The sequence below is a fragment of the Cimex lectularius genome, unplaced genomic scaffold (genome assembly GCF_000648675.2).
Source record: "Cimex lectularius strain Harlan isolate CLEC.00 unplaced genomic scaffold, Clec_2.1 scaffold95, whole genome shotgun sequence".
NCBI lineage: Eukaryota > Metazoa > Arthropoda > Insecta > Hemiptera > Cimicidae > Cimex > Cimex lectularius.
Genome location: NW_019392779.1, coordinates 194,218 through 209,077, shown reverse-complemented (window position 1 = coordinate 209,077; position 14,860 = coordinate 194,218). Strand labels below are relative to the sequence as shown.

At 35.0% G+C, this 14,860-nt stretch overlaps 1 protein-coding gene across 3 annotated transcripts in view; it reads left to right on the top strand.

Moving 5' to 3' along the window:
- LOC106667827 overlaps positions 1–14,860 on the top strand; it is a 206,052-nt gene that overhangs the window by 166,375 nt on the left and 24,817 nt on the right. For 2 of the 3 annotated variants that reach the window (XM_024227733.1, XM_024227732.1), the window contains exon 2: positions 7,573–7,620. The exons of the other annotated variant lie outside the window; for it this stretch is intronic. In XM_024227733.1, coding sequence (XP_024083501.1) covers positions 7,573–7,620 — 48 coding nt within the window. The remainder of the gene's footprint in view (positions 1–7,572; positions 7,621–14,860) is intronic. 3 annotated transcript variants of the gene reach the window in all.

Below are 14,860 nucleotides of genomic sequence, written 5' to 3'. Positions count from 1 at the left end.
TGTGCGAAAATTTAACTTTGAACGGAGAGTAATACACATCTAAGTCCTTGCACCAAAACAGACTTACTCTAAAGTGAAATATTATGGGAGAGCAGAGGCCTACATTTGGTGAACAGAAGGCAGCTCATTTTGGATATATTAATTTTTGAGCTCCGTATTAATATTTTTGAAAGTCGCACTATCCTCCAGGAAGAACAGTACATTTGTATTATAAACATATACCACTCTAAATTCTAAAGTCGATATAAGTTATCTATTTTATTTCAAAAGAATGTAAAATCACTTGCTGTGAGAAAAGATCCTTGCTGTATGAAAGGCTGTCAAAAAATCTGAAATATTCAGTTTTTCTAGTACATGTAGAGTGAGAGGGTGAGGCGAATAAAGATGGTTAGGAAAATATAGATAAATAGAGGAAGGGAGAAAGAGAGAGGGAGAGAGAGAGAACGTTCAGATAGATTTCCTTCAGTTCAGGACCTTTCCTGTAATTCTCTTTAAAAAGGTATTTTTTTACCTTGATGAGCTACAACCAAATTTAGCTGATTTAATTTTCTGTAAAGATTTTGTTTTTGGGTTTTTAATAATGATTTCCTTTGATAAGGATTCAAATTTGAGGGTTGAATGAAAAAGATATAATCACTGTACGTAAATATTTATTTAGAAATCGTGAGATGCGGTCTGGTGTGATGTAGGTTTCAGAAAAAACATTTTCTTTATCGTGTCAACTTTTCGATCTTTATTGAGATCATCTTCTTGTTTATAAATCCCAGGCCATGAAGATGTTCTCAATAATGATCGAAACGTTGGCACGATAAAGAAAATGTTTTTCTAAAACCTACGTCAAACCAGACCGCATCTCATGACCTCCAAATAATCATTAAAGTAAATGCTAATTTGTAATATTACATTCCCAAGTATTTGCTAATTATTCTTTGTTTAATTTTGAATGATTTTCTTCTTTTTATTTGCACTATATGTTCCGACATTAAGTTAAAGATTTTTGAAGCTTTTATTTTAAATGAATTGCTAAGTGTTTTTGTTGTGTGTTTTGATAGATGAATTATGTGTCGTTGTTCTGGTACTAATATTGTGAATATTACGTTGAAATTTAAAATAATCAAGCATGTATGAAGAAGTTTTAGTTTGTAGTATTTTGTATAAAAATGTTGCTATGGGATAGATTAATTAAAGAAAGAAAGGAAAAAAGAAAGAAGGAAAGAGAGAGATACAGAGAGAGAACGAGAAAGAGAGAGAGGGATAGAGAGAGAAAAGGAGAGAGGAGAAGGAAAGAGAGAGAAGGATAGAGAAAGAGAGAGAAGAAGAGAGAAAAGAGAGAGAGTGAGAAGGAAAGAGAGAGAAGGATAGAGAAAGAGAGAGAGGGAGAGAGAAAAGAGAGAGAGGGAGTAGGAAAGAGAGAGAAGGCTAGAGAAAGAGAGCTAGAAAGAGAGAGAGGGAGAAGGTCAGAGAGAGAAGGATAGAGAAAGAGAGAGAAAGGGAGAAGGTAAGAGAGAGAAGGATAGAGAAAGAGAGAGACGGGGAGAGAGGTAGAATGAGAGAGAGAAGTTTAGAGAAAGAGAGAGAAAGATAAAGAAAGAGAGAGACATAGATAGAGAGAGATAAAATGAGAGAAAGAGAGAGTATGAGAGAGAGGAAAATAGAGAGAAAGAGAGAAAAAGGAGGGAGAGAGAGAAAAAGAGATTCTTTTTAAAAAGATAGTTCCTACTCACAGAAGTTATTAAACTTAACAAACATAGAAGTAAATAAAGAAGAAACCAAACTATTAAATGAAAGCTTAAAATTTGTCCCAAAAATAGAATAAGATTCAAAATAACTACTGTCCCGTGGTTCATCGGAAGATTGTTTTAACATAAAAACATAAAATAATCATATAAATTGTACAGGCAAAGAGATACAAAACGTTTTTATCGATATCTGTTTTCAGAAGAATGGGATAAATTAGATTATGATACGTGAATAAAAGGTAAATTCGTCATTGATAATAAACAAAGTCTATTGGATAAAAAAATTAAAAACATGAAGTACTGTACACTTAAAAAATACTCATAAAGACCAAAAACCTCTAATTAAATTTTACCTAAGGGTTATAAACTTAACAAACATGGATGTAAATAAAAAAGAAAACTAAAGAAGAAAACAATTTATTAAATAAAGGCTTACAGTTTGTCATAAAAACTGAATTAGATATTGGTTCATCAGTATTTTATTGTAATATAAATACAAATATAAAATACTGTGAGTAGGAACTATCTTTTTAAAAAGATTGAACATTTATCATTTCACGATAGGGATCATGGATAGGGAGAAAAGCAATGTCTCAAATCTTTCTATGGATCGGGCAGGCAGTTAATTTTATTAAGAAATTTTTATTTTTTCAATAATTAACAAGATTATTTTAACAATAAAAACTTCCAAGTTATTAATTGCTAACTCGTGATTTGAAGTTGTGAGAACGTTTTAACAAGTAAACAGAGGAGGACAGGGTGTCGTGACTATATTAAACTGTACTCCCGACGCGACGTGCCTGAGCAGACTGAGGAGCTTTACCTAACTCATTTTGGGGAAAATTGTCAATTTCGCCCGAGATAAGCCGAGTCGAAGAAGTTATCCTAAGGGGTGGATAAGTTTGTTATGAGGGTTTTAATCTCAGAAGGCCCTCGACGCCTATTCCAAAGGACGTAACTGGCCAGTATTTTTCTGTTATTACTCTGGAGTTTTTCTTGAAATATTTTACGATAAAATACCTAGCTGGTTGTGGTGTGATTTCGAATACTGCGATAAGGACTGCGGGGTTTGTGCTCTCCAGGCACTGCAGCCTTCTGTCTTATTGTACCTTCCTAGTTCCTTAGTTCAGTGCAATAGAGAGATTCTTAGACGTATCAGGTCATTGACTGTTGCTGCTACAATTTCATTCTCTAGATTTTATTCGTATGCTAGGTTAAATCTCCATTGAGATTATGTTTGGCATTCGAAGATGGGTGGTTTTTCCTCCTCCTCATAATCTGCTGATGGGATCATCGTTATACATGACCATGTGTAGATATTTTCTCAGATGCCAGCGACCGGTTAGTAGTCCTGGGTTTGCCGGTCTTTGTGAGGGTTGTTTCATCATAAGTTTACTCTGTCTAGCGCCGCTAGATTTTATCTATCACTTTTCCTTTTGTTTTATTTGGATTCATTCTGCGATGGAGGATTCTTTCCTTTGTTATCCCAATAATAGATTCGGGTATATGTATGGTCTTGCGGATCCTCCTCTGGCCTTTGTGTCTGCTTACTCGTTACCCAAAATTCCTATGTGCCTTAGCCAAGATATCATCAGGTTTTTGTGTTTGCCCAGGTTTTGGAGATTTTGGATGCACATATTGATTAATTCTATGTGATGCTTTTATAAGCTAGTTCTTTAATGGCTGCTTGGCTATCAAATCTTGTGAGGATTTGTTGCTCTTTTAAGATTTTTTAAAGTTCCTTCGTTTGTTTTGGAGCCATCCTTATACCAGATCATTGCATCTGATGCTCTCCTGTGCTCTTCCTCTCCTTTAAGTCCATTGAAACTTTATAGGATGTTCTAAAGAATGTTTCCGGGGAATAACTAGATATCAGTAAGGTCCTAGGTCGTTGTAATTACCAAGAGAGTTCAACTATTGCGGAATCGACAGAGTTAAATCTAGCCGAATATCTTCTCAATATTTTTTCTCTTTTTTTATATATTTAAATTTTGTTCGTAAAGTGAAAAGTATTTTCTCACTGCGTTTAAGCGTACGGTGGTCGAGACCGTTTGCCTGGGAGCAGTGCATAAATCCCTCAGTGCTATCCGGGGGTGTAATTTAAGAGTACTCGCCGGGTGAGATTGCAGATTTTATAGCGGCCCTTGCTTTTGGCAACCGACCCGGCACAGCGCTTTCGCATCCCATCTGCGTTTCGATAATGGAAAAAAAACTTGTGCGACTGTTTATTAGCGGCTGATAACTGATAACGTGCTTAGTAATGGTAAGTGAGAAGATTTTTTTTTTTAACGTAGCCAATCAATTTCGGTATTTGGAAGTATGGTAACAGTTCCGTGAAGTTCAGTTGGACCCTTTAGTTTTAGAAAACCTTATCATCGATCGTTGTGACTGCAGAACCTGTATTTTAATCTAATCGACAATTTTCAATAATCCGTTTAAAAATGGCCTAAAATCATCTGAAAAAAAAAATGCGGACTGGTGTAGAAAAGGAGAAAGGAAATAAAAACTATTTAAAAATGTGTGGTGATTAGTGACCGTTAATCGATATTTATTTATTGTAGAAATCGTGAGATGCGGTCTGGTGTGATGTAGGTTTCAGAAAAACATTTTCTTTATTGTGACAACGTTTTGATCTTTATTAAGATCATCTTCGGACCTTGAATTTATAAACATCGTTTAAATTGTACAAATACATGTAGGATATGAAAAAATAGATCTATACAATGCTAGAAAATTTTAGATAAAAAAATGAATTTATACAATGCTAGAAAATTTTAGATTACAAAAACAATGAATTTATACAATGCCAGATTTTTTTTTTTGATTCAATCATAGTATTTGTATTCACGCAAAGTGTTTGTAGGATAAGCCCTTCAAAATCCAACGTATATTAACATAAAACATCAATATATCAGTGGCACTCTCAACGGGACAGACAAGAATGACACATCAACACGGAAAACAAACACTTTGAGTGAGTACAAATACTTCGATTGAATAATAAAAAAAAGTCTAGATTTGTATAAATTCATTTCTTTAAATCTAATTTTATTTAGCATTGTATAAATTCATTTTTTTAATATAAAATTTTCTAGCATTGTATAAATTCATTTTTTTTCTAAAATTGTCTAGATTTGTATAATTTCATTTTTTTAATCTAAAATTGTCTAGATTTGTATATTCATTTTTTTTAATCTAAAATTTTCTAGCATTGTAAAGATTCATTTTTAATCTAAAATTTTTTATCATTGTATAAATTCATTTTTTATCTATAATTGTCTAGATTTGTATAAATTCATTTTTTTAATCTAAAGTTTTTTAGCATTGTAAAAAATTCATTTTTTTCATCTAAAATTGTCTAGATTTGTGTAAATTTATTTTTTTTTATCTAAAGTTTTTTAGCATTGTATAGATTCATTTTTTTAAATCTAAAATTGTCTAGATTTGTATAAATTCATTTTTTTAAATCTAAAACTGTCTAGATTTGTATAAATGCATTTTTTTTATCTAAAATTTTCGAGCGTTGTATAAATTCATTTTTTTATCTAAAATTGTCTAGATTTGTATAAATTCATTTTTTTCACATCCCACAGGTATTTGACAAATGTAAACAATGTTTATAAATCCTAGGCCCTGAAGATGATCTCAAATGCCAACCGAAACGTAGGCACGATAAAGAAAATGTTTTTCTAACCTTACATAACACCAAACCGCATCTCACGATATCTAAATAGTTATATTGTTAATGTTTGTCCGTTCGATTTTATTTTTCATTCCTCTCCATTAAAAACGTCTGTTCAGTATAAAAAGGTTGAAACCAACAATTTTCTGGATTGTTGAGTATCGAATCGACCGAAATGTAGACTTAGTAGATTGGGTGCTGGTCAACTGAATAAAACAATAGCCACTTTTGTCGTGGTTTCGGATATATATTGTCTCCTTCCTCAGGGCCCATAAATAATGGACATAATTATTTAAGGACATTACATTATTTATATAATGCATTACAATATCTCAGCAAGTACTTAATTGGCTAACGGTCACTAAACACCACACATTAGCAATATTAAAAATAATAAGTTGGTTATAGGTACTAGGGGCAACGCCGAAACTAAATTTTCTTAATATTTTTCTTCTTGATGACTTAACCCTAGTCCACATTTTGACTCAAAGTTGCGCGTCATTGTTGCTCAACAATCCTGATCGAAAGGACCGCAACATGTTCCCTTGTATCTGGAGTGTATTGGGGGTCTAGACGGTACAAGATTTTGCGTCCCGTCGAAACGATATTCAGTGCTACAATGTTTCGCCACATTGCAAGTGTAGATGCATGTTCCGGAGCAGAAGTTTGGTTGTGAGTTTAAATTGAATTTCTGAATTTGGCGTTTTCTTTAAACACCTTCGGGCAACCATTTTCAAAAGATTTTCTAAATCTCTATGTGTCATCCTTAATAAGTTGACAAATACCATTCCATCTTCTAGCCTTAACATGGCCGAAAGATCGCGGCATGTATCATTGTTGCTACCAAACAATTTTCGCACTCACCAACTTCTTTGATTACTTTTACTTCTATTTTTAATTAGTAATAACAATATCAGAGAAACAACCACGAGGCCTAACTCCTGAGACATTTTCTAGAGAACTACCTCTGTAGTTTGTAATTTTGTGACTTACCGCAGCTCCCAAATGCGCCCAAATTGTATCGGGGCGGATTTCCGGCAAAAAGGAAAGTTGAGCGCACTACGGTGGTATCAGACATAGTAAACCCATAGTTAAAGAAATCGCACAACTGGCAAACGGATTATCCCAGTATCCCAGTTAACAAGCTAAAAATCATTTGACAAAATCTACACAACATGGATATATTTGATAAACATGGAATGCAACGCAGCAGCTCAATGAAGATATATCTAGGGTATATCTTCATTGAGCTGATTTTTGTCAGTCATAAACTAACGGTAACTATCTACCTATAGGTTTATCACTCCGCAGACCTCAGAAGGAATTTCACAATGACATTGAACTGATTTAAAAAACTAGGAAAAATTCAATATCTCTGTATGTTTCTAAACCTTCTCATCGTAATCATCATCCTATAAACTTGTGTCATCCTTTAGAGAAGCATGTTAATTCAAAGTATAAAAATAGTGCAAAACTGCAAGTTTCCTGAATGCTTTGTTAATGTCTGTTCGAAATCTTAGGTCCATCCTCTCTGAAAGTTCTGGAGTCCAGAAATCGCTGTAAATTTAACTTTCATAGATCTTTTTTCATTCTGAGAGCTCCTACAAACTGCTATCATCCTACTAGAAACCGCCTTGTAAATAACATCTACAAAAAGCCCACCGCCGTCTTATTTCTTTGATAATAAAAACGAAATTAAAATAATAAGAAAATCTTGTTATTCCAGAGAACAGTAAAAATAAAAATTCTTTATGACCCATGGTCGCTATAAGTTTTTATGTCAACAAAATAAAAACGGATGTTGAAGGAAATGATCATCAAAATTTTGTGTGAAAATTATTTAAAAAAATGGCCGTTAAAAAGTAGCTTTTGTTCATTTATTTACAATAAACTCACAAAAACACACACCATTTTTTAACTAACCAAAAGCCATAGAAAAAAGGAAAAAATGCTTGTCACCTGGCGCTACAGTGGAAATGCCAGTCAGACGGATGAACGCCATTTGGCGCACGTAAAAAATGGTGTGCCCAGCTGGATGTATATAATTATATTATGTATAAATATAGTAGTAAAAATATATTTATATGTTTAAAAAAATTGTTCGTTATAACATAAATTTTTAAAAGTTCGTACGTTTTTTCTCTGTTTCAGGTAAGAAGGACTATTTATCGCCGCTACTTTGTTTAAAAACTACTCAAGGTACTTTATACTTTACGTAGAAAATAGTTATTGTTAGTAGTGGGTGAGTTAGATAAAGGTGCTCGATATTTCCGCCATCGACTATCTCATTCAGTCTATACAGATTTTATGTGAGGAAAAAACACCGTTTCTCGGAATCTCTCCTAAGAAACGGAACAGGTGACCCAATATTTAACCCGCCAGAGTTTCATCTTTTACGTCAGGGCTCATGCCTACTCGCTCCCTGTAAAGCCTCGATCCCATGACGAGCGTACTCATAAACTTGTAATGGCGGTCTGTCATATTCCGACCTCTATCCGTTCCAAAGGTACTAAGGTTCGTGGCTTGACGAATCTCTAGCGGCAACTAGAACTGAAGTTAGTTTTGATTTAAACGCTAGTGTTTTATTATGATTTATAGATGTTGAAGAAATGAATTTAGTTAATAATGAATAAACCGGTACAACTGCAACAAATCGTGGGAAGGGGTGCTCAAACCGTACTGAGGCTTGTGATCCGTCGAGCCCCAGGCTTTTGACATTTGGAGGAAAAGCTGAGCCACCTGGAGCAATAACGAGCCTTTAAGTTCCCACAGCGTGAGGTATGACAAACTTCTGACCAAGCCACACGCCGTGGGAACAAGGCTTAGGGGCCCAAGGCATGGCACTCTGTCCAGAGGAAAAACACGGACTAAACTTTGTCTACAATCTCTCTGCGCGAGTTTTGTTCCAAAAGCACGTGTCCGTGTATTAGACGAGTATGGCCGATTATTAATCGGTTAACTTTCCTTTCGTTTCAGACTCTCGGGATGGCATCTTTCTTTATCTTAACTCGCAGGAGCTTCTCGGACGACCTCACTGCCTACACTCTGTCAGCTTTCGGCAAGTTCCTTGTCCTGACTTCGTACCCAGACGACTACCGCCGGTTTTCCGAGGGGGTCCAGCTCAATCTCTCTTAAAAGAACACGACGAGAGGGGTCCATCGAGAATCTTGCCTGATTTCGGGGAGTCGGTATGAGAAAGGCAAAAAATATCACCCCGCGTGGCAGATTGCATAAGGTTACGCCGTGTATACGCTGCAGTGCCACAGGAAACCTAGTTATACACGGCTCACGCGACACCCTTGCCGAAGAAAAGTGAGGGCTGATAAGTAAGAAGAAAAAAAAACTAAACATCTTAAGAAAAAAATATACTATCACTAAATTCAAAAAGTCTCTCTGTCTTGTTTATCAGTCTTCTTAAATTAAAAGAATAAAAAGGTCGAGGCCCACATTTAGATTTATTTAATCTTTTATTTTCGACGTTATTGGCCCAGTAATTCAAAAGGGTCGGCCTTGGGTAAAAGGGTTCTTCTGAAATGATTTTCCCAAGGCGGCCCAACTGGCCCCAACGACGTTAAACTGGTTCAGCAATGGGTTGACCTCAAAAACTTAGTAATGTTTCATATACAAAGATTAAAACTGGTGCCAGCGCTTTTTTAAAGCAAAAGCGAGTTTATATGAGTTTTGCTCTGTTTTGCGTTTTATCGTTTATGCAACGGTCGTGACCTAAAACGCGAAAATAGGACAGATAAATCTAATTTTTATACCAAAAGAGTCGCATTCTCTTGTCCCCTCTCGATTAGTCATGTGAATCAAATGGCAATAATTAATTTTATAAAAAGCATAAGCATATAAATTTTGTTTTTTGAAATATCTCTTATCAGACTTTGTTACAAGCAAGATATCCCTGATGTTGTAACATTTCTAAATTTGTTAGATTTTATTTTTCTTTCCTTTTTATTTTGTTAAACGCTCTAACTTTTCACATAACATAACTTTAACGATACACAGTTTTTTATATTTTATTTCGTAGAATAAATATTATTTTATTTAAATAGATATCGGTCGTTTTTTGAACGAATATTTTTCTTATGGATTTTAATTTTCTTACGCTTTTCTTTCCAGAAGAGTTTGTGCCATCTGTTGAGATATCAATCATCAAAAGATTTTAATTATATTCCTATAATAATTTTTCAGCAATTTTTCAAGATCATTTAGTTGGAAAGACCAAAAATTTTCCCTTGTTCGATATCATTTTTTAAACTCTATATGTTTTATTTCAATCGAGCATTTTTTAAATTTAATTTAGTATAGTACAAATTTGTAGCTAGAGACTTTTAAAAATATTAAATGTTCATTATTGGCAACAATCTATACATGCGTCAAAATTTTAGAACTTTTTTGTTGCGAAGTATATTTTTTATTGGTACGACTTGGTACATTTGTTATCTATGAAGAGATGTGGAGAAAAATGTACTGAAATACTACTTTTCACGAGAGATGATTTTTTAGTTTATCGATGATGTTTTAGTTAAGAAAGTAGTTGGAAGTAAATGAAACCAATTTTTGATTAAAAAAATAAAATAAAAAATAAATAAAAAAATTTTGCTACTGTACTATTTTTATTACATTTATTAGGTTTCGTGGTCGGCTTGACCAAATAAATTCTTTTCAATTAATTAAGGTTTTGGTTGAGATAAAAAAGTCACTTTCAACCGTTACCCCTGGATGGTTTTAATAATAAAAATAGTTTTTCAATTACTTAATCTTTAATTAAGGTTTTGGTTGAGATAAAAAAGTCAGTGTCACAAGAGGGGTTCGAACTCACGACATTCGGCTAAATACGCCGCTGCTCTACCACTTGAGCTATCCTGAATTCGATGGGAAGTTAGGGTCCGAGTGGATCAAAGTCATGATAGCTCAAGTGGTAGAGCAGCGGCGTATTTAGCCGAAGGTCGTGGGTTCGAATCCCGCTTGTGACACTGACTTTTTTATCTCAACCAAAACTTTAATTAAAGATTAAGTAATTGAAAAATTATTTTTTTTATTAAAATCATCCAGGGGTAACGGTTAAAAGTTAAAAAGGAGTCGGCCATTTTACGACCTAGCTCACCGCAACCAATATTGGTCTATGCCATCATTGCCTTGACCTCTCGTTAAGCTTTAGGCTTTTTAAATACTCCATTGTGGATTTTTTCTATCTTAGGAATAGGAATCTCATACTCCAGTCCTTCACACCAACAAGCTTTTTTCTGAGCTCCGAGTTTACAAATAAATATACCTTCTTGAGTCTGCAGTGTCCATTCCGCAGTACAATTATTCTAGACCTAAAACTTACGAGGTTAAGTCGTTTTGCTGTTTTACTGTGATCATCCTTTAATGAACATTTTGCTTCTCTCGGACCTGGACTACCATCCCATTGAACTGAGAAATTATTCCTATACATGCATGCCTTCTCCTCAGAAGTATTAGGTCTTTAAATGTCGTTGCTAAATTTACATTCCCTAGGTTTGCCTTTATCTCAGATTATGTCTCTATTGAGCGATCTCTTCGCATTCTTCAGAGGCTGTTTCTTGCCCATAATTGCATAAAGTAGGCCATCATTGAATATTTCCACGTACTGGCGTGAGACATTAGGAGTGAAAATAAATAAAGAGGCACAGAGGAGGCCAACAAAAAAGAGAAAGAGATTCAGAGAGATTGATTGGTAAAGAGATAGATAGATAGGGGGATTCTTTATGAAAAAAAAACAGAGAGAGCGATAGAGATAGATAGATAGGGGGATTCTTTATGAAAAAAAAAACAAAGGGAGCGATAGAGATAGATAGATAAATAGAGATAGATAGATTGATGGAGAGAAAGAGAGAGAGTGAGAGAGGGTGAGAGGGAGGAAGGAAGGAGGGAGAGAGAGAGAGAGAGAGAGAGAGAGAGAGAGAGAGAGAGAGAGAGAGAGAGAGAGAGAGAGAGAGGAAGGAGAGAGAGAGAAAGAGGAAAGAGACAGAGAGGAAGGAGGGAGAGAGAGAGAGAGCTAAAGAAAAAGATATGTATACACACACACCACACACATACACAGAACATGCATAAAGATAGACATACAGAAATTATGAGAGAGATGTTCAGATAAATTGATTCTTTCTCTTTCTCTGTCGGTCAGTTTCTGTCCCTTTTTCTCAGTTTCTCTTTACATCTGTCTGAGGTTTCTTTCTATTGTATTGTATATATATTTCTGTATTTTTTCTCTTTTTTTGCTCTGTTTGTGCCTCTCTCTCACTCTCTCTCTCTCTCTTTCTCTCGCTTTATCTATCTATCTCTCTTTCTCTTCCTCCCCCTTTTTTATCTATCCATTTAGCAATATACATATTTATCTATTTCTATCTGTACCTATTTTTCTATTCGATAAATAATTTGCCCAAATATAGTTATANACGATAAAGAAAATGTTTTTCTGAAACCTACATCACACCAGACCGCATCTCACGATTTCTAAATAAATATCGATTAACGGTCACTAATCACCACACATTTCTACACGAGAAGTAATTAATGTTTAATAAATTAGGAGTAGGGTAAAAGTAGTAACCAGTGTATTTCACATTAGATTTAAGAATGGTTCTTGTGTGATTGATAAATAAAGTGTTCATCATCATCATCTCTCTCTCTCTCTCTCTCTCTCTCTCTACACTATCTATCTTTCTGTTTTAAATGCGCTTCTATTCTGAACTGTTTTCCGCCGCCAAATTAAATTTAACACAGACATACATTTTTATAGAGATGCTTTTTTTTGCTCTTTCCCCACCTCAGCTAATGGGTTTAATCTGTCATAAAAATTGAATGTCCTTTTAAGAGAGTGCGGACTGGATAAGGGAAAATAAATTAACGACAGTAGTTGTTGTTTCGATTTCCGTAATAATAATTAATTATTTTTTTCGATTTAGAGAAACCGATGAATGGGATACGATCAGCTAAATTTGCCAGAAGAATAAAAAACAGAGGTAATTTAAAGACAGTCTGTTTAATTGTTAACGTCCTGTCTTATGTCTTGTGCCGGATCGCACGGTTTTTTGGAAAATATTATCGCACAGAAAATAGTTAATCACAGTGCTAATCACAACAATGCTTATGTGTCTTGCTTGCTAGATGATGGTACCACCTTTCAAATGTTTTACACATTTGCTCATGCTAACTATGCTAACTGTATTAAAAAAAGACAAAATTAAATCTCAAAACATCATTAAGTATACGATGAACCTCGTACTTAGTGTTGTTAAAAATGGTAAAAAGAAGCTCATTGAGTACTATTTACTCGGTTATATTGTAATCACTTTGGTCAATATTTTTACTTCTACTAGTCATTTTTGACAAGTTTAACATAGTAAAAGAAGAATAGTTTTGTTTGTTTTAGACAAATTCCGACCTTTTATATAAATAAAATTAATAAAGCAAAAAATACAAAAAGCGGTCAAATTATTGGATATTGTGACTACAAAACGCGCTCTAGATTTTTTTATTCGGCATATTCGCAGAGGTCAACCAAGCCGAAAGGTAATGGGATAACCTCGCCCTGAAGGAACCGCTTAGCGATCACGGTAACGATAAGTATAGTCTCATGTTGACAGCCATGCAATCGCTGTTTTCTGCTATTTTCATATTGACAGTTATCATTGGTCTGTGCTAAAATTTGTCTAATTTTTATAGTACTTTTGTACCTTACGAAATATAGGTAGTATTGTGTCTTAATTATAGTGCTAAAGCTCGTAATTAGGCACAAACTACATCAAGTAATAGTGAGTACAATCTTTGACCAAAGGTCAAGTTCACTTTTGTATAGTTTTTAGATTCCAAACTGACCGTGTAAACCCGTGGGTGTACACACCTTGCAACTATAGAAATTATGAATGATGGAGTCGGTCAATCCTTTTTAAAAATATGGTTCCAACTCCTTCCTACAGTAAGTTGTTTCGCAACGATCCGGATTTCGAGCCCTTTAGCTCATCATCAGGTTGAAGGGTTTCTACAAATACGTCTGTCGACATGAATTGCAAAAGTGAACCCGCTGATACCCCCGCCAACGCGACGTTCCAATGAGGAGCTGGTTTTTTAATGGCGTTCAATTTGAACGTGCGAAAAGCGGGAATCATAACACAAATACTTATTATGATAGTAAATACTGTAAGAAATTAATTATAAATAATTAGTAGTTAAAGGTAAAATATTAAAAAAATTAGAATAATTTCTTAATTGTTATTCAGATATCGTGAGATGCGGTCGGGTGTGATGTAGGTTTCAGAAAAACATTTTCTTTATCGTGCCAACGTTTCGATCTTTCATTGAGATCATCTTCAGGGCTCAAAGTGTTTGTCTTCTGTGTAATCGTGCCTTCCTTGCGTGTCGTGTTGAGAGTGCCAGGCTGGCCAGTTTTGCTCAAAATAGTGCATTAAGAACAAAAGAGGCGTTGCGATTGTGATAGTGATTATTGTGATAAACGCTGTGGACTGTACGCGACGTGTGCTTGTGTCGGATAGATGTGCACACCCCACCCCACCAAAACGTGGCAAGGCGTCGGGTAGCATCGGGTAGCGTCGCATGGCGTAGCATCGGGTAAGTGTGTTCCTGGTTATAAGATATTGTGAAAAGCAGATGTAATCCTTTTGATCCTTCGTCCTGCCGGGTCATCATGCCGTTCCCTGTGCCCCTTGCCTTTCAATAAGTTCCATGGCCCGTATCCAATCAATAAAACCGTTTGGAAATATTTAAAAGGCCTTGGTTCTGTTTTGGCCGTCGGTCGATTGTCGAATTGAAAAAGTAAGTTGTAAGTTTAACTTGGGCGTTTCTCGGATGTAGGCTGAAGGGTTTCGATTGTTTTCTTTCACGAGTGGAAAAGGGTTTTGTTTGTCGACCGCCTCCTCGGGCTCCTCGGACGGGACGATGAGGTAAGCCGTACGCGGTTCCCGCAAGCGTGCGTTTAGGTAAGGCGGAAGAAAAAAAAAGCTATGGTATCTAATTAATTCTATGTGAGTATCCATCCAAGAAGGTTGGTCCGTTAAACGTACGCTATTCGACAAATTTTTAAGTTTTTACCCGGGAAATAGACGCGCGAGTATGATCCGTGATACCAATTATTGAACAATGAGAAATTTTATTTTCCGATTTTATAAGACTGCAAGACATTACCTGTTTATTTTAATGCAAATACTATTTTGCTTAAATTCTGCTGATGAACGTCTTAGCAATGGCAAATTTACAAAAATTTCGGACTGATTTAGAAACAAACAACCTACAAAAAATTCTTTGGATCTTTTTCTTTTGATAATTTCTGTTATTTTTCCGAAAGTGAGCTAGGTTTTAATGTTTCCTTGGTAGTCTGAGGGAGTGTATTATATGGTACGCATATGTGGTGGGTGCATTTGTTGGTTGTTTTTGAACAGGGAGTTAAAAACCAAAA